This window comes from Ursus maritimus, unplaced genomic scaffold (assembly GCF_017311325.1).
Source record: "Ursus maritimus isolate PB19 unplaced genomic scaffold, ASM1731132v1 scaffold_6, whole genome shotgun sequence".
In the NCBI taxonomy this organism is placed as follows: domain Eukaryota; kingdom Metazoa; phylum Chordata; class Mammalia; order Carnivora; family Ursidae; genus Ursus; species Ursus maritimus.
This window is the reverse complement of record NW_024426774.1, coordinates 73,068,652-73,094,426: the sequence shown is the minus strand read 5'-3', so window position 1 is coordinate 73,094,426 and position 25,775 is coordinate 73,068,652. Positions and strand designations below refer to the sequence as shown.

The window sequence follows — 25,775 nt, the reverse complement described above, 5'->3', positions numbered from 1 at the left end:
GCTTCCCACGCGCCCTGAACGCCGAGAGCCGTGCCCTGACACCCCCGCCCCGCGGCCACACTGCCTTCTCCGCTCGCCCCGACGGCGCCGTGGGGGCTGCCCCTGCAGCCGTGCCTAACGTCCTCGCAGGGGGTTTTGCAAAGGCCTGCTTACTTTTTATATAAAGTTTTTATCCGTTTTACCTCTGTGCCATTCCACAAAGTAGCTTCTCTACTAACAGCACTAAGTTTTTAAAAGGAAGCAAAAGTGAACTGGGTAATGCGACAGCGTGAGAAACCCCGTGATGGTAATGCCGTCTGTCTGTGTCGTGCAGGGACGAGCCTCCAAAACCAACCCTAGCTTTGGAGTATACGTACGGGAGAAGAGCGAGAGGACATAATATAGTGAGTGTCTGTAAGTGACATTGCTATGCCTGTGGGCGGAGAAGTAACGAGGGCGACTTTGTTTGATAGTTTCGTCGTCTCCATAATCAGTAAGCATATCCGGCTGTACGCTTCGTAGCTGCGGGCTTCTAAGCTTCCCGTGCACCTCAGCAGACGCGGAGCCAGCCCAGACTGTGAAGATAATTTCGCCTTCTTGTTGGCTGTGCCTTAAAATGCTAGAATAAGGTTCCTTTGTAACTTTTTTGTATTTTGGACATATTTATATTAATTGTGTTCATGTGACTTCTTCTTCTTTCAAGTGGGAGTAATATTGTTACATCCTGTCTCCCCAAAAAATCTGCTAAAAATATGAGTTTGACCTGTAGAATATTTCTGAAAATATACGATTCAAGATCCAAATTATTGGCATTTTGGGGGCGCCTGGGTGGCTCAGTGGTTAAGCATCTGCCTTCGGCTCAGGTCATGATCCCAGTGTCCTGGGATCGAGCCCCAGGTCTTGCTCCCCACGTGGTGGGGAGTCTCCTTCTCCCTCTGCCCCTGACCCTACTTTCCCTCTCTCTCAAATAAATAAATAAAATCTTAAAAATTATTAGCATTCTTACAAATATATCTTGAAGTTAGTAATACTACTTGAGACCAGAGGCCATAATTGATTATAATCCTAGTTTCCCTTGTTCGAGCGTCTACTCAGGAAAGTTGGAGATATTCAGGCAGAAGGAGAGTTTATGGTGTATGTTAGAAGGATAAAAAAATCTGAAATAGAATCCTCATTTGGAGTTCTCACATGAAAAGAGGTGATTTCTTATAGAGAGTTAGGTGTGTGGAAGAACAGTCATAGAAGGCCCCGCTTCTCCTGTAACAGGCAAATTTTTATAGATTGATCTGGTCCAAATGTTTGATCATTAGACAGGGTGTAAGAGTTAAAACTGCCTGTTGCTAGATTCACCAGTGAAAGTTTGTTATTAAGACTATGAGATTTAAAAGAAAAGAAATAATAAAGAAATAATATAGTGAGATGCAGGAAAACTATTTTGTGACTCACGTGAGTTCTGGTGTGTGTGAAGACATAGAAACGGGATTGTCCTTTTCATTGGAAACTCTGAAACGGCTTTCATAGCTTCACTTTTGAGAAGAGCTCTAGCAACTCCCCTTCATCAAATTGTGACTCAGGGGAGATTTTCCAGTGAAAAATTATTTCCACCATAAACATTAGTGATAGATATTAACAGCAAATATTCAAATATCAATAGCAAAACAATCTTAGTGATTATGAGATGATAATTTGTCAAAAATAGACTCATCTAAAACTTGCTTTAATGACTATCTGTCTCTTCCAGGTTAATGGCAAATTTATATAAATACTCGTGATTTTTTTTTTTCCGCTAAACTTTGTGTTGGCAAGTTGGGCTTTTCCATATTCATTCTGGAAGATTCATGTCTTTCTCAGATTTAAGTTCCCTAAGAGTTCCAAATGGAAGCACTGTGTCAGCTCCTCACACAGTCACATCACGAAGTCTCCCCAGCAGCAGGGAGGAAGCAGAGAAGCCATTGGTTAGCAGTCGAAGAAGGCTGTCAGGGAACAGGTGCTCTTATTCCTAAGCTGCATGGCTGCCTCCCCCACAGTCCCCCAGTGCTTAGTCCTCTAAGAAGAGCATCGGTTGTTCAGTGTCTTCTTGTTCCCCACCTACCATGTGAACGTTTCATCCGTGTTTTTTGGAATAGGTGTTTCGGTGCATTTTGAGGGATGGGATAGAGAAAGAGGAAAGTGTTGACTGCCAAGGAAGGGTTTATTGAGGACTACAGTATTTTGTAGCCATAATTATTACTGGCTGATGCTAATAAAGTTAAGTATTTAAAAATCAAACAAAGATATTTTTTAATATGAAAAATACCTGTTTTTTCAGCCAAAAGATATTGCTCACTTTTGGGAACTAGGCGGAGGGACCTCTTTATTGGACTTAATCAGCATCCCAATCACAAGTGATACCTTACGGTAAGTGAGCCGGATCCAGAAACCGTTGTCAGTAAGTACCCATTAGCGTCCCCAGGATGAACATGAGTGGGCTTTTGGGAATCAGAATTTGGGGGGGGCAGTTCTATGTTCTGAAGGTTTACATTCTTTTCCTTTCTGTGCGCTTAAAGTGTAATGCTTTCGAAGAGATGTTAAAAGAACCAGGGTTTGGGCTGTGCTGACAGCTGGCATTCCAACTGGTAACTTATTTTGCAAGCCTGCAAACAAACAAACAAAATATGTCAAATCACACTTGAGCAATGAATTCACTTGGCAAACATAAATTTGAAAAGCTTGGTTCTTTTGAATGCCCATCCAAGTGTGAGCTAATTCAGCCCTGAGTGTTTTCTTCCGCTGGATATTTAAGCATACCTTTGAATTTAATGCTAATTAGCGCTGTAGCTTCACCCAAGGGAGCAGTGAGTTGGAGGAGGGAGAAAGTCTGTCTCTTTGCTGACCTTAAAGAAATAGAAACTTGAGGAAAACCTCAAACTCTTTGGTTATGTTTCCTGACAATGACTCCCACATGTTGGCCAAATCAGACGTGGAAAATTGTGACATTTCTCACAATGTTCCTGGGAATGCGTCTTAGCCAAGGAAAACACACATTTTTACATCTGAAATATCTTACTCTTGTCAGAGTTTAACACAAACCGTTGCTGCGGCCTGGACCAAATACAAAGGGCTTGACCATATTTGTTACATTTCAGCTCTCGAGATCTTCAGGGTATGGAATTATTTCTGGTTAACAGAGCAATTGTTTTACCATAAGCTGACTGGATGCTGATAATGTCGGCTTTATTTGGCCAGTGATATTTTTTCTTTTAAAGAAATTTAATTTACTGTCTTTTACTTCTTACAAAAGTAGTATGTGCTCATGGAGAGATCTTGGGAAACACTGAAAGGTAGGAAGAAAATAAGAGCGCCCATAATCACCTGAAAAATAACCCCTGTTAACATCCCAAGGTATTCCTTTCATTGCTCTCAACGTTTATAAATACACTTTGTACAGTTTTGGGATGTTTTCTGTGTATGTTTAGAAAATGCTTTTTCATGTATAACCACCATTTTCCCCCTGACACAATTTTCCAGCAACATGGAATTTACAGCTGTATAGTTTTTCATTTGTCCCCCTTTAACAGAGACAAATCATGGAGGCCGCCTGGGAATTAGGGCCGCTCCTGGTGGTGTGGTTGAGAGAAGGCAAGGACAGGGGAGACGCCGAGGAACCAGAGCTGCCAGGCAGTGTGGCCCGAGGCAGAAAGGAGTGACAATGGCTGGGAGCTGCTCTTACTGGGTTGGGAGCTGGCTCTGGTTCTGGCCCTGACTTGGTGGCATCACTTTGTCCCATCACCCTGTCAGATGATCTCACTCCCCTCCTCTGGCCCAAGAGGCTTTGGGCCTAACGGCCTTGTGGAAATTTTGGTTTCTGCAGGGAGCTGTGGCTTGCTTTAGGAGGGGAGGTCAGGGGTATGATGCACAGTCAGAAGGGGACCCGGTGGCCTGCATCCAAAGTAGGTTGCTGAGCTGGGTAAGGGATTCATGAAAAACATTTCACTCCTAATGTAGTTGAAATCTCAGAGTGTTTTGTGACTGGAATCAGTTTGACACACAATTAATTTCCTTGTGTTGGACAAAGCCCAGCAACTTGAGAAAAATAATATTGCCAAATGCTATTAGATACTGTTTATCTTTAAAATGACCATTCATAGAATAATTATAAATGCATTGAACAGACTTTAGATAATTTGTAATGGAGCATTTCCTGCGGTTTCATTCCCTGTTTAAAGAGGTGGTTGGGTTTTTTGTGGGTTTTTTTTTTTTATTTTTATTTTTCAAGGATGTGATCGTGCCATCCGTGACAACATGAATGGACTGGAGGGTCCTGTGCTAAGTGAAATAAGTCAGAATGAGAAAGACAAATACCATAGGATTCCACTCATAAATGGAATCTTAAAAAAAAAAGTAAAGAATAAACCAAAAGCAGAATAAGATCTTTAAATACAGAGAACAGACTGATGGCTGCCAGAGGGGAGGGGTAGAGGCATGGGCACAGTGGGTGAGGGGGAGTGGGAGACACAGGCCTCCAGTTCTGGAGTAGGTCACGGGGGTAAAAGGTACAGCATAAGGAATACAGTCAAGATACAGTAAAAGTGATGTAATGGGACAGACGGGAGCCGTAGTCATGGTGAGCACAGCATCATGTATGAACTTGTCAGTCCCTAAGTTGTACACCGGAAACTAGTGTGACGTTCTGTGTCAACTATACCCAAATAAAAACAGGGTTTTTTGCTGTCATTTGCTATGAAGGTAAAAGTAACACAAGTGTGTACCATGCAATGGAAACACAAATTTTAATCTTGGAAAAAGGTCGAATATTCTGTTTTGTTTTCACTTAAAGTTATTTTTTATTTGGAAAAATGATAAATTTTTTGTTATATACATTTTACCACAGTAAAAAAAGTGAAACCATAGTCTGTGTTTTTTAAACATTAACCATACTAAACCCCTGCAATAAAATTAATTTTCTGTTATAAACATATATTATTTATTATTATATTCAAACACATCTGTTACGAGTTTATAATGGCATGCTAATTTTATAGAAAATCTCAGTGATTACTGTCTAAAAGGCTGTTTTCTGAAGTTAGGCCTCTAGTATAGAATTTAGTTACTGTTTCACTTGAATTGCACAAAATAGCTGGTTTTTCTCAAACGAAGCAAAATAACTGACCTAATTGTAAAATAACTGACGTGGATTGTAACTCCTTGCTCTATCTACTAGCAGCACGGTTGCCCTGTTGATCGGGGATACGTTGGCCTGTGATTCTGGCTCTCCATGCTGATTATGACCATGTTCTGAAATACGCCTAGATTTATTTGTTTGTTATTTTGATAAAATGCCCTCACATTTTATCACTTTAACCGTTTGTAAGCGTACCGGTTAGTGGCATCATGTATATACTCATTGTACAGTCGTCACCACCATGCGTCTCCAGTATTGTTTCTTCCTCCCCGACTGAAGCTGTCCCCATGAAACACTGACTCCCTGCAGCCCCCTTCCCCAGCCCTTGGCAACCACCTTTGTAGAGCTGTTGCGAGGACTCTGACTACTCTAGGGACCTGCGGTTCATGAAGTCCTGCCTTCTTTGACTTCACAGAATGTCTTCAGGGTTCACCCATGTTGTAGCACGTGTCGGAATTTCCTTCCACTGACACTCTGCTGGGTGCGTACACCATGTGTTGCTGATGCCTTCATCCGTGGACGGATATCTGGGTCGTTCCCCCTTCTGGCTGTTGTAAATGGAGCTGCTATGAGTGTTGGTGTATAGACACTTATTCGAGCCCCTGATTTCAAGTACTCTGGGAAGTGCGATTGCTGGATCCTGTGGTGATTCTCTGTTTACGTCTTTGAGGAAGCAGCTGACTGGCGCGTAGGAGTCTCACATTTTACATTCTCACCAGCAAGGGTTCCAGTTTCTCCGTTTCCTTACCGACACTTGTTCTTGGTGTGTTTGTCCGGTTTTTGTTTCATCAGAGCTATCCTGAGTGTGCAGGGACAGCTCTTTGTGGTATCCTTTGCATTTCTGTAAGGATTAGGGATAGTGGGCATGTTTTCATATGTTAATGGTCACGTGTCCATCTTCTTTGGGGAAATGTCTGTTGGAGGCCTTTGCCGGTTTTTCAGTTGGCTTGTTGTTGCAGAGTTTGGTTTCTGTTTGACACAAAGTACACATTCCTGTGGCCGTGGCAGTGGTGTGTGTAGTGGTCAGGGGTGCGCTTTCCGGGAGGCCCCGGGGTAGAGCAGAAGGACGTGTGGCTCTGGCTCTACAGCTGTAGAACTTACTAGTTCTGTAAGACGGGCATCGTAACATCCAGGAAGGGTTGTTGCAAAGATTAAATAAACAAGGTAGTGCCCTGCCTGGGGCCAGCGGTGCATCTGTTCTCCTTCACTTAATTGTGTTGTTGCTGTGCTCTCATTCTTTTCGCTTCTCTTCTCTGGAGGACACAGTAAAATTGGATTAAATCATCACACTGTTGGACCTGATTGCTTGCAGATTATTTGAACTGGATTATTATTAGTACAAACAAAATCTTCAGTGCCATTATTGGTTGTAACACTTAAATATCACTAGAGAAAAGCGCTGGGATAAATAAGATAACTTTGGGCGGTGTGTGTGTATGTGTTTTGTCTTAGAAAAGTGCTATGTTTTATCTTATTCTTAAGCTATAGTGTTATTCTTAGATAATAAATTTCAGTATAATAAGGTTGCAAAATAGTAATTATTTTGAGTCTTTTTAAGAGATGTTTTTATTTTTTTAGGACATTTTCTATTGTTCTTGTTTTGGATCTTTCAAAACCTAATGATCTTTGGCCCACCATGGAAAATCTGTTGCAAGCCACAAAAAGCCATATAGATAAAATGATAATGAAACTGGGGAAGACAAATTCTAAAGCAGTTTCTGAAATGAGACAGAAGATATGGAGTAATATGCAGAAGGACCATCCGGTGAGTTGCAATTGGGATTATTCCCGAAACCCTTAGGCCCGTTACATAGTGAAAGATAACATCACAAACAACTTCCTTAGATTTTTATGCATGATTTGAAATTCATTTGATGTTGATGAACTTGCTCACTGGAAAATTATAGCAATTTAATAAAACCTCAGTGAGAGCAAAACAAGGAAAAAGATTTCTCATGTCTTCTTGTTAGACATCCACTGGGACTGTTACGGCATATTATACAATCAAAAGAAATAGAGTTTTGAAGTAGTAGTTTGATATTGATTTTATAATCTCTGTAAAATGAAGATAAAGAACCAGACTGTACAAAAGTCACCTGGCAAAGAGCAGATGAAGCTACCAATTTAAGCAGTGAGTAGAGTTTCACGGGCTTCATTGTCACTCTGTATTTTACGGTCACTGTACCTGTCACATATTCAGTATCTTTTCATCATCTGACAACTAATTAAATTATAAAGTTGCAGGGATGGTAACACAAGTCTTTAAATACAACCATGAATATCATTTTCTAGAAAACCTGCGGCCGTCTCTTACGTTGCTCAGGCTTTATGGGAACGTGTTTTACGTGGGGAATATCAGGATGAAACTGGTTGTTTATGGTTTCCATTTGTGCAGCGTGAATGCTGTTGCCACCAAAGATAATACCAAGTAGTAAATAAGAAAAACAGACAGATGACGTGTTACTTAAGAAACTAGGACAGAACATAACAAGTAAATAAATATCATGATAATTTAGGGAATTGCCATTTCTAGTTTTATACTTGAGAAATATAACTTAGTAAGTGAAAGTTAAATATTGGGACAACCTCTACATCAAGCCAACAAAGTCAGCATCTATGAGAAGACTAACAATATATTTTTAGAAGTAAATAGAGTTTGCTGAATCCATAGTACTAAACTATTATAATAATAAATCAATGAAATATGTTAACAGGATCGTGAATTAGTCGACCCATTTCTAATACCTCTGGTCATAATTGGAAGTAAATACGATATTTTTCAGGTAAGCTTTTCCACTTCTAGTTAAGGTGGTTGTTATGCATACCCAGGCTTTATGGGAGAGGAACAAAAATAATACTGAAATGAGAAAAATGACTGGGAGGGAGAGGTCAAGGAGTCACACATCTTAAAGATTTTGGAAAGAAGACATAGTGGGGAAAGAGAAAATACGTAAAGAACAATGCATGTAGTGGAGTGGGATAAAGACAGCCGAATGGGGATAAGGTGGTTTAGGAAGTGAATCTTTCACCCAGCCACGGAGGGATAGGACTGACTTCCCAACTTTTAAATTGAAGAAAGTAGAAAATTGGTTTCTTCTTATCTTTGCTTGTCAGAGAATCCCTGGGGTATTCCACACGATAAAATGTGTGCTCATATCTAAATTCTGTTGAGCTAAGTGTTTAAACAGGAAAAGATCTGATAGCTGTGGTTCTAGAAGGCTGCAGCTACTGTTCAACTCTCTGCAGAAACAAGTAACAAGGTAATGGAATCCCACTCCTCAGGGGATGTTCAAAAAAAAAAAGAAATCACGTATTTCTACACTTAGTAATTTGCACCTTCCTGCTACAGATATTTAATTTTCTCAACTTGTTTTTTCTTTTTAAAAACATATTTCTTCAGGATTTTGACTCTGAGAAGAGAAAGGTTATGTGCAAGACCCTTCGGTTCGTCGCGCACTATTATGGAGCATCATTAATGGTTCGTACGGTTCCTGTCCTTTGGCTTGAGTGGACAGCACCCCATTTAGAAAGATCAGCAATTTGATGCACGGTTATACATACTAATGTTTTTACTAGTACACATAATCCCCTCCTTCCCTTTCCTACTGCCCCCAAATCCTCTTGTTACAGAGTGTTTGATAATGTATTTCTAGAACATACTCTGCTAGGTGGCTGACCGTGTCTTCAGAGCCATTGATTATGTCCGATTCCCTGCCAAGCGTGGAGCCTGACTTGGGGCTCGATCTCATGACCTTGAGATCATGACCTGAGCCGAAATCAAGAGTCAGATGCTCAGCTTACTGAGCCACCCGGGCACCCCCAAATCCCAATCAGCCTTAAAGAGATAAACTGGCTAATAATTTATTCACTTTTAGTTTCCCCTTAAGAATTAGAATATGTCTTCTCTTAAGAGAAAAGGGGGGAAAAAAACCTTTAACAATATGTTCTTTTTTTAAATTAAAAAAAAAAACAACCTGTTGTAGGGGTTAAAACCATGAACTTGAGAGTCCTGCTGCCTGGGTTTGAATCTCAGGACAACCATTTACCCGATGTGTGATCTCAGACAGGCCATGTCATCTCACTCTGGCTCCGGTCTTCTCCAGGGTAAAATGGACAAAACCAGTGCCGCCGTCATAGGGTCGTCGTGAGGCTAAGGGAGAGAGTGAGGTGATGTGCTCACCACAGGGCCCGAAACAAAGTGTTCCTTAGGAAATGTTGCTTATTATAATAACGGCTATCCTTACCTTCCACGGCAGGAACAAAGGATAAAGGATATTCTTTAATGCAATAAAATATAAAAGCACTTTTATTTAAAAGAAAGATGATCTTCCCATTTGAATGGTTTCTTTTTCCTGGTGTATGAAAGTGCTTGGAGGACGCTGGACACAGCGCTGTCCTGGCCTCCATGGCTGGGATGCTATGACGAAAAGTGGTGAATATGATCTGTATTTAAAATTCTTGTACTTCTGAATATTCCAAATAAATTGCATTGTGTATTTTTCTAAAAATCAGTACCTTTTGTGTTTATACTTTCTCTGCTTATATATTAAATTGAGTGCTTTGGAAATATTCTTTTTACTGTTTCAAAAAGATATGGGGAGTTTAAAATGCATGTATCCAGGGTACAGAAGCAAAGACCATGGATCTCGTAGTTTATTTTTACCGCAAGAGAAAGCCCCACAGTTAGAGCCGGTTACTTAGCTGAGGGAAATCCCAACTTTCTTTAGGAACAGATCATGTTTGTTGATCAGAGTCTAGTCTGGTCTTATGTGTGCATATTTAGATCAGCCCAGGCCCCAGCAGGTCTAGAATGTCCTACAAGATCAGGGTCTTCTAGGGAATGGCTTTGAGAAAGGCTTCATCTCAGCTTTCAGCAAGCTAGAAGGATGAGAAGTTGGGTTAGAGGAGCCCTTCGGGACAGCCAGGAGAACCATAAAGCTTGTCTAGCTTCTCAGACCAAGAAGAGAGTAGTCAGAGTTACAGAGCCCTGTCTTGCCATTTCACTTCCGGTCTTCCCCTGCCCCTCATTTGAGAGAGACAGTTCAGGGCTGCTTGACAAGACTGATGGATACTCAACAGTTTTTGTGGTTTGTTTGTTTGTTTTTTTAGCCCTTTAGTTGATCCTTTTTAATTCGGTCAAGAAAATGGATTTAGGGGCACCTGGGTGGCTCAGTCGTTAAGCGTCTGCCTTCGGCTCAGGTCATGATCCCAGCGTTCTGGGATCGAGCCCCACATCAGGCTCCCTGCTCAGCGGGAAGCCTGCTTCTCCCTCTCCCACTCCCCCTGGTTATGTTCCCTCTCTCGCTGCCTCTCTGTCAAATAAATAAAATCTTTTTTAAAAAAATTAAAAAAAAAATGGATTCACTATTATGAGCTATCTAATAAAGTTAATAAAAATAAAAATAGAAAAACATTGATAGAGGTGCCTGGGTGGCTCAGTTAGTTAAGCATCTGCCTTCTGTTCAGGTCACGATCCCAGGGTCCTGAGATCAAGCCCCACGTTGGGCTCCCTGCTCCGTGGGGAAGCCTGCTTCTCCCTCTCCCTCTGCCTGCCGCTCTCCCTGCTTGTGCTCTCTCTGTCATATAAATAAAATCTTGAAAAAAAAAAAAAAAAAGAAAAACACTGATAAGTAGGACCAGATTCAATGGAGAGCTGCCAGGATGGTATGAGACTTGAAAATGTGATTTATGAGGAGGAGTATAAAATTATGTTCTATCATCTAGAATGTGATAATGTTCTTTAAATATTTGAAGGACTGTTCCATGGAAAAAGGATTAGGTATTAGATATTCTTTGCTCTCTTAGAGTCAAGAACAAGGAATCAGTAGGGGGGGCGCCTGGGTGGCTCAGTTGTTAAGCATCTGCGTTAGGCTTAGGGTGTGATCCTGGTGTTCTGGGATCGAGCCCCACATCGGGCTCCTCTGCTGGGAGCCTGTTTCTTCCTCTCCCACTCCCCCTGCTTGTGTTCCCTCTCTCGCTGGCCGTCTCTATCTCTGTCAAATAAATAAATAAAATCTTTAAAAAAAACAAAACAAAACAAGGAATCAGAACATTTAGCTCAAAATAAGAAAGAACTTCCTAATACTACCATTATCTAAAAATGGAATTACTTGCTTTGGGAGATAATGAGTTTCCGTTGGGTATATCCAAGCAGAAGCTCTACAGCTATTTGTGGAGAATGTTTTAAGGCAATTGATGCAACAGATTGGGGGAGGGGGGGAGTCAGAAAATTTCTCATGTTCTCCCAGCCCTTCTATGAGATACATTTGTGATGAGGTATTTTCCTTTCCACATAGGAACATAAATAATAATAGTAATGAAGTTGTGTTTTAAAATTTCAGCTAGTTTTTTTGTATTTTTAAACTTCTTCAAACAAAGTGTTAAAATTGTTTCAATTTTGAAGTCAGTGTATTAAATTTTCTATATTCACATGAGTAAATACTTCGCCTGGGAGCCTGTCCTTAGTCCAGAATGAATCTTATCCTGAAAATTGACTTCTTTGCCTTATAAAATTACTTTTCATATTGTTTCAAGGTTGTTTTTCCCACTTTCATACACCTTAGCCATTCTGATTTGGCTGAGTAACTTTTGGTACTTCCAAAAATCAAATCTAGTCTTAAAAAATTTGTAGGGTAACCACATGTCCTCGTTCACCTACGGCCTCAGCTTAATTATTAATAGTACCCACCCCTTTTCATTCTCTGAAGTGTTCTGCTTATGGTCACCCTAGTTACATGCCACCACTGAGAATGTTCAGTAGCTTACCTCGCAAGCTCAAGGGCAATTCTGAAGAGAAGTTAAAAGATCTTTTTAACGAGTATCAGTATTGCTGGACTAGTCCGTAGCTTCTGTCCTGGCTTCCTGGAAGACACCAATATGCCCATGGCTGGAAAAGTTATTTATGATATATAGCTCCTATCTTCTACCGACCAGACTGCATTTGGAAAATAACTATGATCCATATGTGGGAGTAGCTGAAAGGATTTTTGCATACACACCTGTCCCTTCAGTATCGTGCTCTCATGAAGTTTGAAGGATGAGTTAAAACAAATTTATTGAGATTTATTTTCCTTTATTCAGGTTTTTGTCTGCAAAAACACAAGTGTGTGTTGGGCAAATAATTGTCTGCAACTTGTACTTGTTCAAAGCCATATTTATTTTACCTATTTCTGTGATTTTGAAAGCAGAGCATGTAATTTATTCTCCTGATTTTATTTTTTTAGTTTACCAGTAAATCAGAAGCTCTTTTACTAAAAATACGTGGAGTTATCAACCAGTTAGCATTTGGCATTGACAAAAGGTACTGTTAAACTATACTTTTTGTATCTTTTTAATTTTTTTGCCAATAATAATCTCATCTGATTATTGTTCTCATCTCATTATTATTTCTTCATAAGAAAGTGCCCCCAGATGGCTATTCTTAGAGAAATAATTTCATATTATTTCCTGTTTCTTGTATTATTTAAATATTTCTCAAATTTTGTAACTAAAATGTTATATAATTCTTAATTTTTGAGACTAGAATAAAATAATGCTACTAGTACAGCTATTTCACTGATTTGACTTCTCGTTTTAGTAGCTTTCCCTGTATTATCATTTTCTTATATTGATTAAAAATTGAATTGATAATTGTAGTACGTATATTTTTCTTAACCTTGCTACTTTTCTCGGTTTTCATTTAAGGTAATTTGGGTCTGTCATTTTTTCCCTATAAAACTTTATTAATGCCAGACTTTAATTTTTTAAAAAGCTTAAATATTCACTCATTCATTTGGGGACAGTGTTCTCTCACCAGTGGCTAGATGTAAAACTTGGCTCTTGTATTTATAGTAGGGCATGGCAGGATATTCGATTGCTAAACTAAATTAGACTCTTTCTTCTTCTTATCCGTGTAGCAAATCAATATGTGTGGATCAGAATAAACCACTGTTTATCACAGCAGGATTGGATTCTTTAAGTCAAATAGGTTGGTGAACTTATTAAGATTGTTCGGTCTTTTAATTGCTTATTGATTTCATCCCACCCCGTGTTCACTTCATCTCCAACATACCACCATTTCTGATTTCATTATGATCGCTGTTATTTATGCATTTGTATACACAGTGTTGATGCAACATGCATCATACTGACATATTTGTGATGGAAGGAATGTTGCCGCATAAGAGACTGATTTCGGATCTCTATGTCACTAAAAACTTTTGCATGTATTTCCTTTCCCTCACTGATTTCCAGGTACTTTTTAAATTTTAGCTTGTTGGGTTTAGAAGAAAACCAGAAGCACAGAGTGGTCAGGAAAGTGAAAGCTATATATTATGGGCAGTGATGAAAAATACGAGATTCAAGTGATGGAATAAACCAAAAAAGAACAGTTGTACTAATTATGTATGCTTTAATTCTTCATTATGAAAATAGTTTGCTTCAGAAAATGGAATGTATTTCCTAAACTTATGGACATTTTAGGCTTGTGGAAGCAAAAAGAATTTTAAGGATTTCTATAATCAAGCTCCTTATCTTCTCACAGAAACTACTTTCATTGTGGATGTTGGGGCCTAGCAACTCTGTCTACTCAGGGGCTGACATAGTTTGGTTTTAACGCTCTAGTAGATAGTTTTCTTTTTTATTTCCCATCCATCGTCACTGTTACATGCTAAAGTTGACTGGACTTCAAATGTAGATCTTTGTAATGAGATTATAGATTGAATTGGAATGAAAAGGCTAGAGGTGGTTAATGAGTCATCACAAAGACTGTTTTTTGTTTTTTTTTTAAAGATTTTATTTATTTGACAGAGAGAGACAGCCAGCAAGAGAGGGAACACAAGCAGGGGGAGTGGGAGAGGAAGAAGCAGGCTCTTAGTGGAGGAGCCTGATGTAGGGCTCGAACCCAGAACGCTGGGATCACGCCCTGAGCCGAAGGCAGATGCTTAACCACTGCGCTACCCAGGCGCCCCACAAAGACTGGTTTTTATAATTAATACTTAATTTCATTAGCTATGAGAATCAGTGCATGTACTGATAGATAATGCCCCTGTAAGTAGCTGGAGGTCAAAAAAGGAATGAGAATTACTGAATATAAAAATCATGGAGCTTAGACCTCATCAAAATTAAAAACTTTTGCTCTTGAAAGTCCATTTGAAAAGGATAAAAAGACATGCTACATGCTGGGAGAAAATATTTTCAACTGCATATCTGACAAAGGACTATTATCTAAAATATATAAAGAACAGTAAAAACAAAATCCAATTAAAAAATAGGCAAAGGACATGAGCAGACATTTCACCAGAGGACCTACAAATGGCAAATAAGCATATGCAAAGACATTTTAATATCTTTAATCATTAGGAATATGCAAATTGAAACCACAGTGAGCTCATCAGAATAGCCAACAAAAAATAGTGACACCACCAAATGCTGGCAAGAATATGGGGAAGCTGGATACTCAAACATTGCTGGTAGGAATGTAAAATAACACAGCCACTATTTAAGACAGTTCGACAGTTTTTTATAAAACTAAACATGTAGGGGCGCCTGGGTGGCACAGCGGTTAAGCGTCTGCCTTCGGCTCAGGGCGTGATCCCGGCGTTATGGGATCGAGTCCCACATCAGGCTCTTCTGCTATGAGCCTGCTTCTTCCTCTCCCGCTCCCCCTGCTTGTGTTCCCTCTCTCGCTGGCTGTCTCTGTCAAATAAATAAATAAAATCTTAAAAAAAAAAAAAAAAAACTAAACATGTAATACCATAAGACCTAGAAATTGCATTATTGGTCATTTATCTCAGAGAAATTAAAACTTATGTTCACATAAAAATCTGTACACAAATGTTCGTGGTGGCGTCATTTGTAGTTGCCCCAAACTAGAAACAACCAGATGCTGTTTAAAACTGTTCTGTGGTATGGTATACCCATACCATAGAATACTCCTCAGCAATAAAAAGGAGCAAACTATTGATACACACAGTAACTTGGCTGAATCACCAGGGAATTATACTGAGTGAAAAAAAGCCAATCAGAAAAGGTTATATAAAATATGATTCTACTCATGTAAAATTTTTGTGATGAAAATATTTTAGAAGTGGAGGAAAGATTAATGGTTATCAGGGGGTCAGGGACAGGACTGTGGCGGGGAGGTAGGAGAAGAGATTGGGAAGCGTGCTGTGGGTATAAAAGGGCAACGCAAGGGATACTTGAGACAATGGCACTCTGCAGACTGTGGTGGTGGATACATTTACCTACAAAGGTGATAAAATTCTATAGAACTTAATACACACACACACACATACACACACAAATGAGGACAAGTAAAAAACTTGGAAAAGCTGAATAAGATTGGTGGATTGCATCACTGTCTTTCCCACCAAAGTGGTAAGGAGTTCCTGAAAGATCGTTGTAAATACTAGAATAGAAAGAATGAGAAATCTCAGATTATAGACTGACAATTGCCAAGAAGTGGCAACATTTTTTCAAATTTTCAAATTATAGTCAGTACATAGACATTCTCATTATAAAATGTTAAAATAGTACATATAAGGATCAAGTTTGGTATGTATACTTCCAGACTATTTTCTGTATATATGTGAATGTGATACAGAAAAAACTACTTGTTTGAATATAATTGTACATTCTATAGTGATCATTTTGAAAGTTTCCCTTTCTACTCAATGTGCTGTTTTTCCATATTAGTGCTGCAGCTAGGTCTACTGGGTATTTTGACTGCTGTAGGGTTACAGAGCATGGCTGTGCATTGTAATGTAGTTCACTATACCATTACTGATGGACAGTTTGGTTGTGGCCAATTTTTCACTAATACAAATGATGCTGCAGTGTGAAGTCATTAATACCTGTGTGCAGGTGTTTCTAGGTTAAACACCAAAAACTGGGGTTTCTGGGTAATAGCGTATAACCTTTTTCCATATTTGCATGGCAGTTAGTAGTGCCAAATTACCCTCTGAATTAGTTGTCCCAATTTGCACTCTAGTGAATAGCACATGAGTGTTTCCTTACAAATTCACAAACACATGAGAATATCAAACTTGCTGTTTTCACCAGGTGGCAATGGAAGTATGGGGAAAGAGAATCACAATTGACTCATTACCCTGTCTCCTCTTTCTCTGGTGCTAGAATCTGTGGCCTTGCTATTCTGGGCTGGGGTAAATTTTAAGAGCGGCTATATTAGGGAGAAGGGAAAGGAGTGATCTAGGATTTGTATTTTTCTAAGTGTCATCTGTTTTATTGGTAGTTTGTCAGGTTTTAATCAGTGCAGTCATTTGATGTACAACTTCCAATTTTAGGATCTCCTCCTGTACCTGATAATGACATTGGAAAACTTCATGCCCGTTCACCAATGGAGCTGTGGAAAAAAGTGTATGAAAGAGTCTTTCCACCAAAGGTAAAGATTTCTAATTCTTTTAAAGCAAGAATATTTTGCATTATTCAACAGTGATTGGGAAATGTTCCAATGAGTCTATTAGGATTACTTTGTTTTCTGCTCTTACATGCTCGAAAATCAAATATGTGCCAAAAATCTGTACACAAGGCACTGTGGGATTTAAAAGATGAGCAAGACACAGCTCTTGGTCCACTTTCAAATTCAGCTCCCAGGCTGCTGGAGAACGAAGAGACAGCAGCTGGAAGGAGAGGGAGGGAGAGGGCATGGTGGAATTTGAAATGGGCCTCAGCAGTGATGATAAAACCTCAAAAGACCATAGAGCTTGGTTGAGGCAGATGGTAGTCGTTGACAGTTCGGGGGTATGGGCATGAAATGACTTTAAGAATTGTCATTTCAGAGTATGAACACACTAAAAGATACCAAGGACCCTGCAAGAGACCCTCAGTATGCTGAAAGGGAAGTTGATGAAATGAGAACTCAGAAGGATCAGGTAAGAATCCTCAACATTTATTTTATCTCATCTTGAGTTTTATCACAGAATACCTCAAGAATTCCATAGATTTTTCTCTATTTTTTTTACACTTAAAATTATTGAAGGGGCTCCTGGCTGGCTCAGTCGGTAGAACGTGCAACTCTTGATGTTTGGGGTCATGAGTTCGAGCTCCATGCTGGGTATAGAGATTACTTAAAAATAATATCTTAAAATATAAAATAATTGAAATAGTACATCTTCACTATATAAAAAAAGATCTGGTGTATATAAAGAAGGAATTTAAATCATTCCACCACTCAGAGATGACCTAATGTTCACATATCCTCTTTGGGTTTTCTAGTTTACTTTATGTTGAAGATGGGTAGTGATTCTTACCTTGCTGCTGGGGAGACACTTTCAGAATATTCTTTTGTTTGTGGGACTATTTAAATGGTTTTGTTTTTTGTTAGAATATTCATTTATAAAAAACTTCCTAACAACTCAAAAAAAATATTCAGACATACCTAAAACTTTTCTTGTACCAGAAAAATTCGGGACTACCCCGTCTGAAAGCACACAAACACAGGATCTCTCAGGGAAGTAGTTAAAAATGGAGACTGTGTTCCACATATCCCTAGCTAGCGCCATTTGTGATATGAAAGTCTGATGTAAGAATGCAAAAGCTGGCAAATTCATCATGACCCGATACTTAAAATTTTCTCAGATCTCTAAAATGAGACATTGTGTGGAACCGAAATTTACATCAGCAAGCATTATAAACTGAATGCCCTGACAACCTCTCAGGTGGGATTTGTAGAGCTGTGTCACTTGGGCTGTCAAACTGTTGCAAAAGTCACCTGAATACAGCCGTCCACAGGAGCAGTGACCAGGGTATTTCTTTCAGCACTAGGCTTTCACCTGCAGGGGCCCTAGAATAAGAAAGCAAAACATCCTATTTAAACATAGTCCAGAAGACTTTTGAAAACTAGGTCATGAATATTTAGAGGGTTTTGTTGCCGTAGCAAAGTGAGAGGTGTGTTGTAGCAACAGTCAGATGGCCTCACATAACCTTTACTACGTGTGCAGCTTAGCTAAAGATTAGTTGGAAGCCATCTCTGAGTCAATGACTAATTGCTGTTGTTGATAAGATTATCTGTTTATACTGCATAGTGACCCCTTTTATTACACTTACATACACAGGTGGTATGAAAGGGCTGGGGTATTTTTCAGCATCATAAATTTTCACATTCAAATTCATCTTCCCTAACCGACCTAAAACTGTAGGAATTTGGAGTGGAACTGGAAAACAGCCCCACAATACCTGTCATTCTTCACTATTAACACAGCCTATGAAAGAATTCATCTGCATTACGTGAAAATCTAGCCAGTTGGCTATAGCTTTTCACATTGCCTGTTTATCTTTTTATTTCTTTGAGAGACTCAAAGAGAGTGAGCATGAGCGGGGTTAGAGGAAGAGGGAGAAACGGACTCCCCTCTTCCCCGCTGAGCAGGGAACCCAGCGGGGCTGGGGTCCTGGGATGACCTGAGCTGAAGGCTGATGATGGGTGTTGAAACACCCTTGCAGCGCAGGAATAAATCCCATTCGGTCATGGTGAATAATCCATTTAATGTACTGTTGGATCCTATGGACTAGTATTTTGGTGAGAATTTCTGCATCCATGTTCATCAAAGATATTGGTCTGTAATTCTCCTTTTTGATGGGATCTTTGGTTTTGGGACCAAGGTAATGCCGGCCTCTCAGAACGAGTTTGGAAGTTTTCCTTCCATTTCGATTTTTTGAAACAGCTTTGAAAGAATTAGGTATTAATTCTTCTTTAAATAGAATTCTCCTGGGAAGCCATCTGGCCCTGGGCTCTTGTTTGTTGGGAGATTTTTGATTACTGCTTCAATTTCCTTACTGGTTATGGGTCTGTTCAGGTTTTCTATTTCTTCCTGGTTCAGTTTTGGTAGTTTATACATCTCTAGGTATGCATCCGTTTCTTCCAGATTACCTAATTTGTTGGCTTATAGTTGCTCATAGTATGTTCTTAGAATTGTTTGTATTTCTTCAGTGTTGGTTGTGATCTCTCCTCTTTATCATTCATGATTTTATTTGGGTCCTTTCTCTTTTCTTTTTGATAAGTCTGGCAGGGTTTTATCAGTCTTATTAATTCTTTAAAAAAAACCAGCTCCTAGTTTCGTTGATCTGTTCTACTACTGTTCTTTTGGTTTCTATTTCATTGATACTTGCTCTAATCTTTATACTCTATGTGGAAAACCCAAAAGACTCCACCCCAAAATTGCTAGAACTCATACAGGAATTCAGCAAAGTGGCAGGATACAAGATCAATTGCATTTCTATACACCAACAAGACAGAAGAAAGAGAAATTAAGGAGTTGATCCCATTTATAATTGCACCCAAAACCGTAAGATACCTAGGAATAAATCTAACCAAAGAGGCAAAGGATCTGTACTCAGAAAACTGTAGAACACTCATGTAAGAAATTGAGGAAGACGCAAAGAAATGGAAAAATGTTCCATTCTCATGCTTTGGAAGAACAAATATTGTTAAAATGTCTGTGCTACCTAGAGCAATCTATACATTCAGGTATCAAAATACCATCAACTTTTTTTTTTTTTTTACAAAACTGGAATAATCTTAAAATTTGTATGGAACCAGAAAAGACCCCGAATAGCCAAAGGAACGTTGAACCAGAAAACCAAAAGTGGTGGCATCACAATTCTGGACTTCAAGCTCTATTACAAAGCTGTAATCATCAAGACAGTATGGTACTGGCACAAACACACAGATCAATGGAACAGAATAGAGAACCCAGAATGGGCCCTCGACTCTATGGTCAACTAATCTTCAACAAAGCAGGAAAGAATATCTAATGGAAAAAAGAGTCTCTTCAACAAATGGTATTGGGAAAATTGGACAGCCATGTGCAGAAGAATGAAACTGGACCACTTTCTTATACCATACACAAAAATAGATTCAAAATGAATGAAAGACCTAAATATGAGACAGGAATCCATCAAAATCCTAGAGGAGAACACAGGCAGCAACCTCTGTGACCTCAGCCGCAGCAACTTCTTGCTAGACATGTCTCCAAAGGCAAGGGAAACAAAGGCAAAAATGAACTATTGGGACTTCATCAAAATAAAAAGCTTTTGCACAGCAAAGGAAACAGTCAACAAAACCAAAAGACAACTGACAGAATGGGAGAAGATATTTGCAAATATCAGATAAAAGGGCTAGTATCCAAAATCTATAAAGAACTTACCAAACTCAACACCCAAAGAACAAATAATCCAATCAGGAAATGGGCAGAAGACATGAACAGATATTTCTGCAAAGACGACATCCAAATGGCCAACAGACACATGGAAAAATGCTCAACGTCACTCGGCATCAGGAAAATACAAATCAAAACTACAATGAGATACCACCTCACACTGGTCAGAATGGCTAAAATGGACAAGTCAGAAAACAGATGTTGGCAAGGATGGGAGAAAGGAGAACCCTCTTACACCACTGGTGGGAAAGCATGCTGGTGCAGCTACTCTGGAAAACAGTGTGGAGGTTCCTCAGAAAGTTGAAAATAGAGCTACCCTGCGACCCAGCAATTGCCCTACTGGGTATTTACCCCAAAGATACAAATGTAGTGATCCGAAGGGGCACCTGCACCCCAACGTTTATAGCAGCAATGTCCACAATAGCCAAACTATGGGAAAAGCCCAGATGTCCACTGACGGATGAATGGATAAAGAACAAGTGGTATATTTATACAATGGAATTTTATGCAGCCATCAGAAAATGAAATCTTGCCATTTGCAATGATGTGGTTGGAACTAGAGGATATTATGCTAAGCGAAATAAGTCAGAGAAAGACAATTATCATATGATCTCACTGATATATGGAATTTAAGAAACAAGGCAGAGGATCATAGGGAAAGAGGAAAAAAATGAAACAAGATGAAACCAAAGGGAGACAAACCAATAAGAGACTCTTAATCATAGGAAACAAACTAAGGGTTGCTGGAGGGGAGGAGAGTGGAGGGATGGGGTAACTGGGTGATGGACATTGGGGAAGGTATGTGTTGAGCACTTGGTATTATATAAGACTGATGAATCACAGACCTGTACCCCTGAAACAAATAATACATTATATGTTAATTGAATTTAAATTAAAAAAAAATACTTCCTCAGTTTTTGCTAATTTTTAAAAGCCCTCTAGGTTTTATTCTTTAAAAAAAAAAAAAATTCCAGCGTAGTTAACAGTGTTATGTTAGTTTCAGGTGTACAACATGGCAGTTCACCAATTCTATACATTACTCAGTGCTCATCATGATAAATGTACTCTTAATCCCCATCACCTCTTTTACCCATCCTCCCACCCACCTCCCCTCTGGTGACTATCAGTTCTCTAAAGCTGTTTTTTGTTTCTTTTTTCCTTTGCTCGTTTGTTTCTTAAATTCCACATAGGCGTGAAATCATATGGTAATTATATTTGACTTATTTCACTTAGCATAATACCCTCTAGATCCATCCATGTTGTTGTAAATGGCAAGATCTCATTCTTTTTATGGCTGAGTAATATTTCATTGTGTATACCACCTCTTCTTTATCTCTCCATCTATAGATGGACACTTGGGTTGCTTCCATAATGTAAAAATCCCTCTAGTTTTAAAGTATTCCTGAGTTTAAGGGGGCATACATATAGAAAGCACTTGCTGAACCCTTCTACCTCTTTTATTTTTATTGCCAAATTAAGGGGAAAAATAAAAAAGAACAAGGAAAAAATTTGGGTAAACAATATTTTTAAGGTCTTCTTGGCCAGCCACACATACCTATTTTGAATCCGTTTTCAAAAATCAACTTGTCTATAATCCCTAAGCCTATAATTGAAACACACAATGCACACTGATTTACATGTTTAGGGGAAAAGGTTCTTAACTATCCATTATTGAAGATGCTGTTTCAAGCATTTTAAGACTGTGGTCCACTTATGGTTGAAAACTTTAGACGTTCTTAAGAGGCAAGGTAGAAACCTTTCTGAGTTTTGCATTCACTTTTAAAATGGCTCTCTAAAGCAGCCACGAAGAACTGCAGTGTAAAGAAAATCCTCTTACTGCTCGTCTTTTAGAGTATCATATTATTTTGACTTCCCATGACAGGAGTAGTGAAGGTCTAGTGGACATGGTGAGTTCTGTATCACACCACTCATTCTGTGTGACATGGCCTGTGTGACCAGCCCTGTTCTTCTCTGTTTGCTCTCTGCAGAAGGGAGATAGATACTTTTAGCAAAGAATCTCAAAGCAATGTCCTCACTCTTACCATCGGTAAAAATAATACAGTGCTTCCAACTAAAAGCAAGATAACTGATTGATTACCTGTTTATTCCATATTTAATTCATAAGTTAACAGTCTTTGAAACCATATGTGGTAGATGACTGGTGAACTGAATTAACTTCATTTTAAAAAAACAAACCAAGCTACAAAGACCATTTTGGAGTTTTTATATAAAAACTCTTCCGAAGTCTGTCTTCAGCTTTAAAACTTTTAACATTTAAATTTAAATAAGTTGAGTATAGGTGTAAAAGAGACAATCTGCAATTTTTCTGAAAACGAGAATGAAATTTGCTTTTCATAGCAACTATGAACTTCAATTATGTTAGCCAAAGAACAGTGATTGCCTTATCCTGCAGAGTAACCACTTTCTGCTTATCTGAAATAATATACTTTGTACAGTTATTAAGACACTGAACAACAAGTAAGAAGCCAGGAGGCAATCCCCTTTGATAATCCCTTTGCATATGAATCATCTCATGCAGGGTTTCCACCCACACTAGAATTTATTTTATGAATTGTAAAAGTAACATATACTCTTTTGAAAAAAAAAACGCTCAAAAGATACAGAAGTATATAAAATAGAAAGTGGAGCTACTCCATCCTCTCTCCCATCTATTTGCTTTTTTCACGTGGCACACATGACTGCTGGTATTTTTGCTGGCTGCCCATGAAGCCCCATGTGAATGAGTGCTGATGTCTTTAATAACATCCTTACTGGGAGACAGCTAAGTTGTTTCCAGTTGTGCCCCAGTGTACACAGTGCAGTGAATATCCTTCTATTTAGATTCTTATGCTCTTATTCTGTGAGACACATTTTGAAAGGCACAAAATCACTGGGTCATAAGAATATATACATTTTAAATATTGGTAATTTGACAACTTCAACCCAGTTTTGGCAAGAGTTGAACAGGAAACAAAAATAAGATCACTTTTAAATAAATGCATTTGTCATACTTTAAGGGTTGAAAGAATTTATATGCAGTATATAACTTCATCTTTAATAACAGCATCTCTAATTGTTACGTAGGCTACACAGAAACTTTGAAAACTCTACATTTCTAGAAAATAAATCCTGGGGCGCCTGGGTGGCACAGAGGTTAAAGCGTCTGCCTTCGGCTCAGGGCGTGATCCCGGCGTTCCGGGATCGAGCCCCACGTCAGGCTCCTCCACTATGAGCCTGCTTCTTCCTCTCCCACTCCCCCTGCTTGTGTTCCCTCTCTGGCTGGCTGTCTCTATCTCTGTCAAATAAATAAATAAATAAATCTTAAAAATAAATAAATAAATAAATCCTAAGAATTTACAGAATTGTCAAGAAATTCTGAAGATGATAATACCATAAAGGATGTACTGTCATACCTAAAAAAAAATGCTAAAGCAATTTAATTTTTTAAAGTTTTTTTTCTTAACACATTTTTGTTTTAGGAACTGGAACAGTACAAAAGAAGTTCTTCCAAGTCTTGGAAACAAATTGAGCTTGATTCTTGAACCTAATTCAACTATAATGTATTTATTTATTCTTTCCCAAATACAAGTAAGTTTATTTTATTAGCTATAATGGTAATAACTTAAGGAAGCTAAAATGTGTAATTTGTTAAAGAACAAGTGGCATTTCTTGTATTAGTGCAAGTCTCTGGATACTTTTAAAAAGGGGAAAAGTTGTGTAATTACATGCAGTATTTTTTAAAATAAAAAGAATCTTCTACCTTTCTCTAATATGTTTAACTAGTGTATACTCAGTTCAGCATTTACAAGTTTCTGCTTGTATCATTTCAGGACTATGAAAGTAAGAGCCTTTATTAACAATTATGAGTGTGAGTTTAAGCATTTATATTAGATTCCTTCTCAGAGGAGTTCTCAGGTGGGTCACTTGCACAAGTACCACCATTTGACTCTAAAATACAGGCACAAGCAGTACGTGATGAACCTATTTAAAATGCACATTCCTGAGTCCCCACACCCGGAGATCCTGAATCAGTGGGTCTGGAATGGGGTAGAGTAATCTGCATTTTTAATCAGCACCTGTGATGAGTCTGACATACTTATTTTGAGTTTAACTTTTTGAAAAACAGGTAAATTAAAGGATATATTCTATCAGTAAGCAGGCCAAAACTTCATGAATCAGTACTATTGAGAGAGCATTTCCAAAAGGAAATAGCTTTGAAGAAGCCTTCTCGATCCTACGAATTTGTGTACCTACTAGCCACATTCAATCTGGAGTCAGCATAATTGTTGTCATTGACCAAGAAAGTCACTTACTCTGTGTTCTTCCATTTCCGTTACAAAATATGTTCACTCTAATAAACCATGCACCCACCTTCAAATAAGCACACTTACTAACCCCAAGAACACCAAAACTGATGAATGGTATCTGAGTGGAAAGCAAACTACCTGATCACTGCAATGAAATAAGACTTCATAAATTACTTGCAGTCCATGTGGTTCCAGCACTCTTGACAACAGGATTTTCAGCATGTTTCCAAAGACCCTCAGTCTTGGGTGCAGACAAGCATCCTGCCCAAGTGCTGTGGAGAAAGAGCACCCTTTAAATTAATAGTGAACATTATAATCTCAGAAATATCCACTGACTTGGGAAGAAACAGCCTATTCCACAATAGTAATAGAAATTTCTATTACATAATTTGATTGTCTTACACATCACTGTCCATTTTTGACTTGAGACACAGACTATCACATGTTGAAAGTCATTGTGTTTTTCTAAGATGGTATCACTAACATTTAATAGCTTGAAGTCACGTGCTGTGTCAATTTTCCAAATGTTTCTGAGCTAGAATGAAATTCATCTGCATATGAATAGTAGAAATGTTTCCACTTACAGTGCACACCCATATCTTTAGTAAGTTGAAATCAGCGATTTCAAAAGAGGTTCCTGTGGGACTCTCTTTGAACTACTTTAATAGATTATCATCTGCAGAACTGTCTATAACTGATGTGACATATATAATCTGTAAGGCATTATGTAACTATTACACCATAATCATCAGTGTCAGAGACCTTTTATAAAAATTGACAATACTATTCTGGTAATTTGCCAATGTCTCCAGATCCTTAAATACAATTCTAAGAAATAGAATTTTACTGTGGTTTCCTTAATGAAATGATCTTTTCTGCTATAATATGAGACATTTCAAATGCTATAATTTATCATTCTTTACAAGTTAGGTCACAGCAATTGAACAAGTTCATGTACTAAGATGGTCTCCCTCAGAGTTGCCATGGTAACACTGAGACATGTCTTTTCAGACTTGTACATGAATTACCTGAAGATCAATCAGAAAGATAATCAGTCATTTAGTATAGAACCCATTTTAATCATCTATATACGTCATTCCATCCCTAAAAATATGTAATACAAGTATCTATTTGTATTAATCAGCATCCTTTCTCGTTATGATTCAAGAACCTGAA

General features: G+C 38.6%; 1 protein-coding gene across 4 annotated transcripts in view; it reads left to right on the top strand.

Moving 5' to 3' along the window:
- DYNC2LI1 (dynein cytoplasmic 2 light intermediate chain 1) overlaps window positions 1-25,775 on the top strand; it is a 55,111-nt gene that overhangs the window by 15,181 nt on the left and 14,155 nt on the right. For 2 of the 4 annotated variants that reach the window (XM_040623522.1, XM_040623521.1), the window contains 9 exons: window positions 314-383; window positions 2,288-2,376; window positions 6,719-6,905; window positions 7,855-7,923; window positions 8,541-8,618; window positions 12,364-12,440; window positions 13,036-13,106; window positions 16,423-16,520; window positions 16,918-17,010. In XM_040623522.1, coding sequence (XP_040479456.1) covers window positions 314-383; window positions 2,288-2,376; window positions 6,719-6,905; window positions 7,855-7,923; window positions 8,541-8,618; window positions 12,364-12,440; window positions 13,036-13,106; window positions 16,423-16,520; window positions 16,918-17,010 — 832 coding nt within the window. Of the gene's footprint in view, window positions 1-313; window positions 384-2,287; window positions 2,377-6,718; window positions 6,906-7,854; window positions 7,924-8,540; window positions 8,619-12,363; window positions 12,441-13,035; window positions 13,107-16,422; window positions 16,521-16,917; window positions 17,011-23,771; window positions 24,056-25,775 lie in introns of those variants that run through there. The other 2 variants (XM_008699812.2, XM_040623523.1) reach the window with 2 other exon arrangements.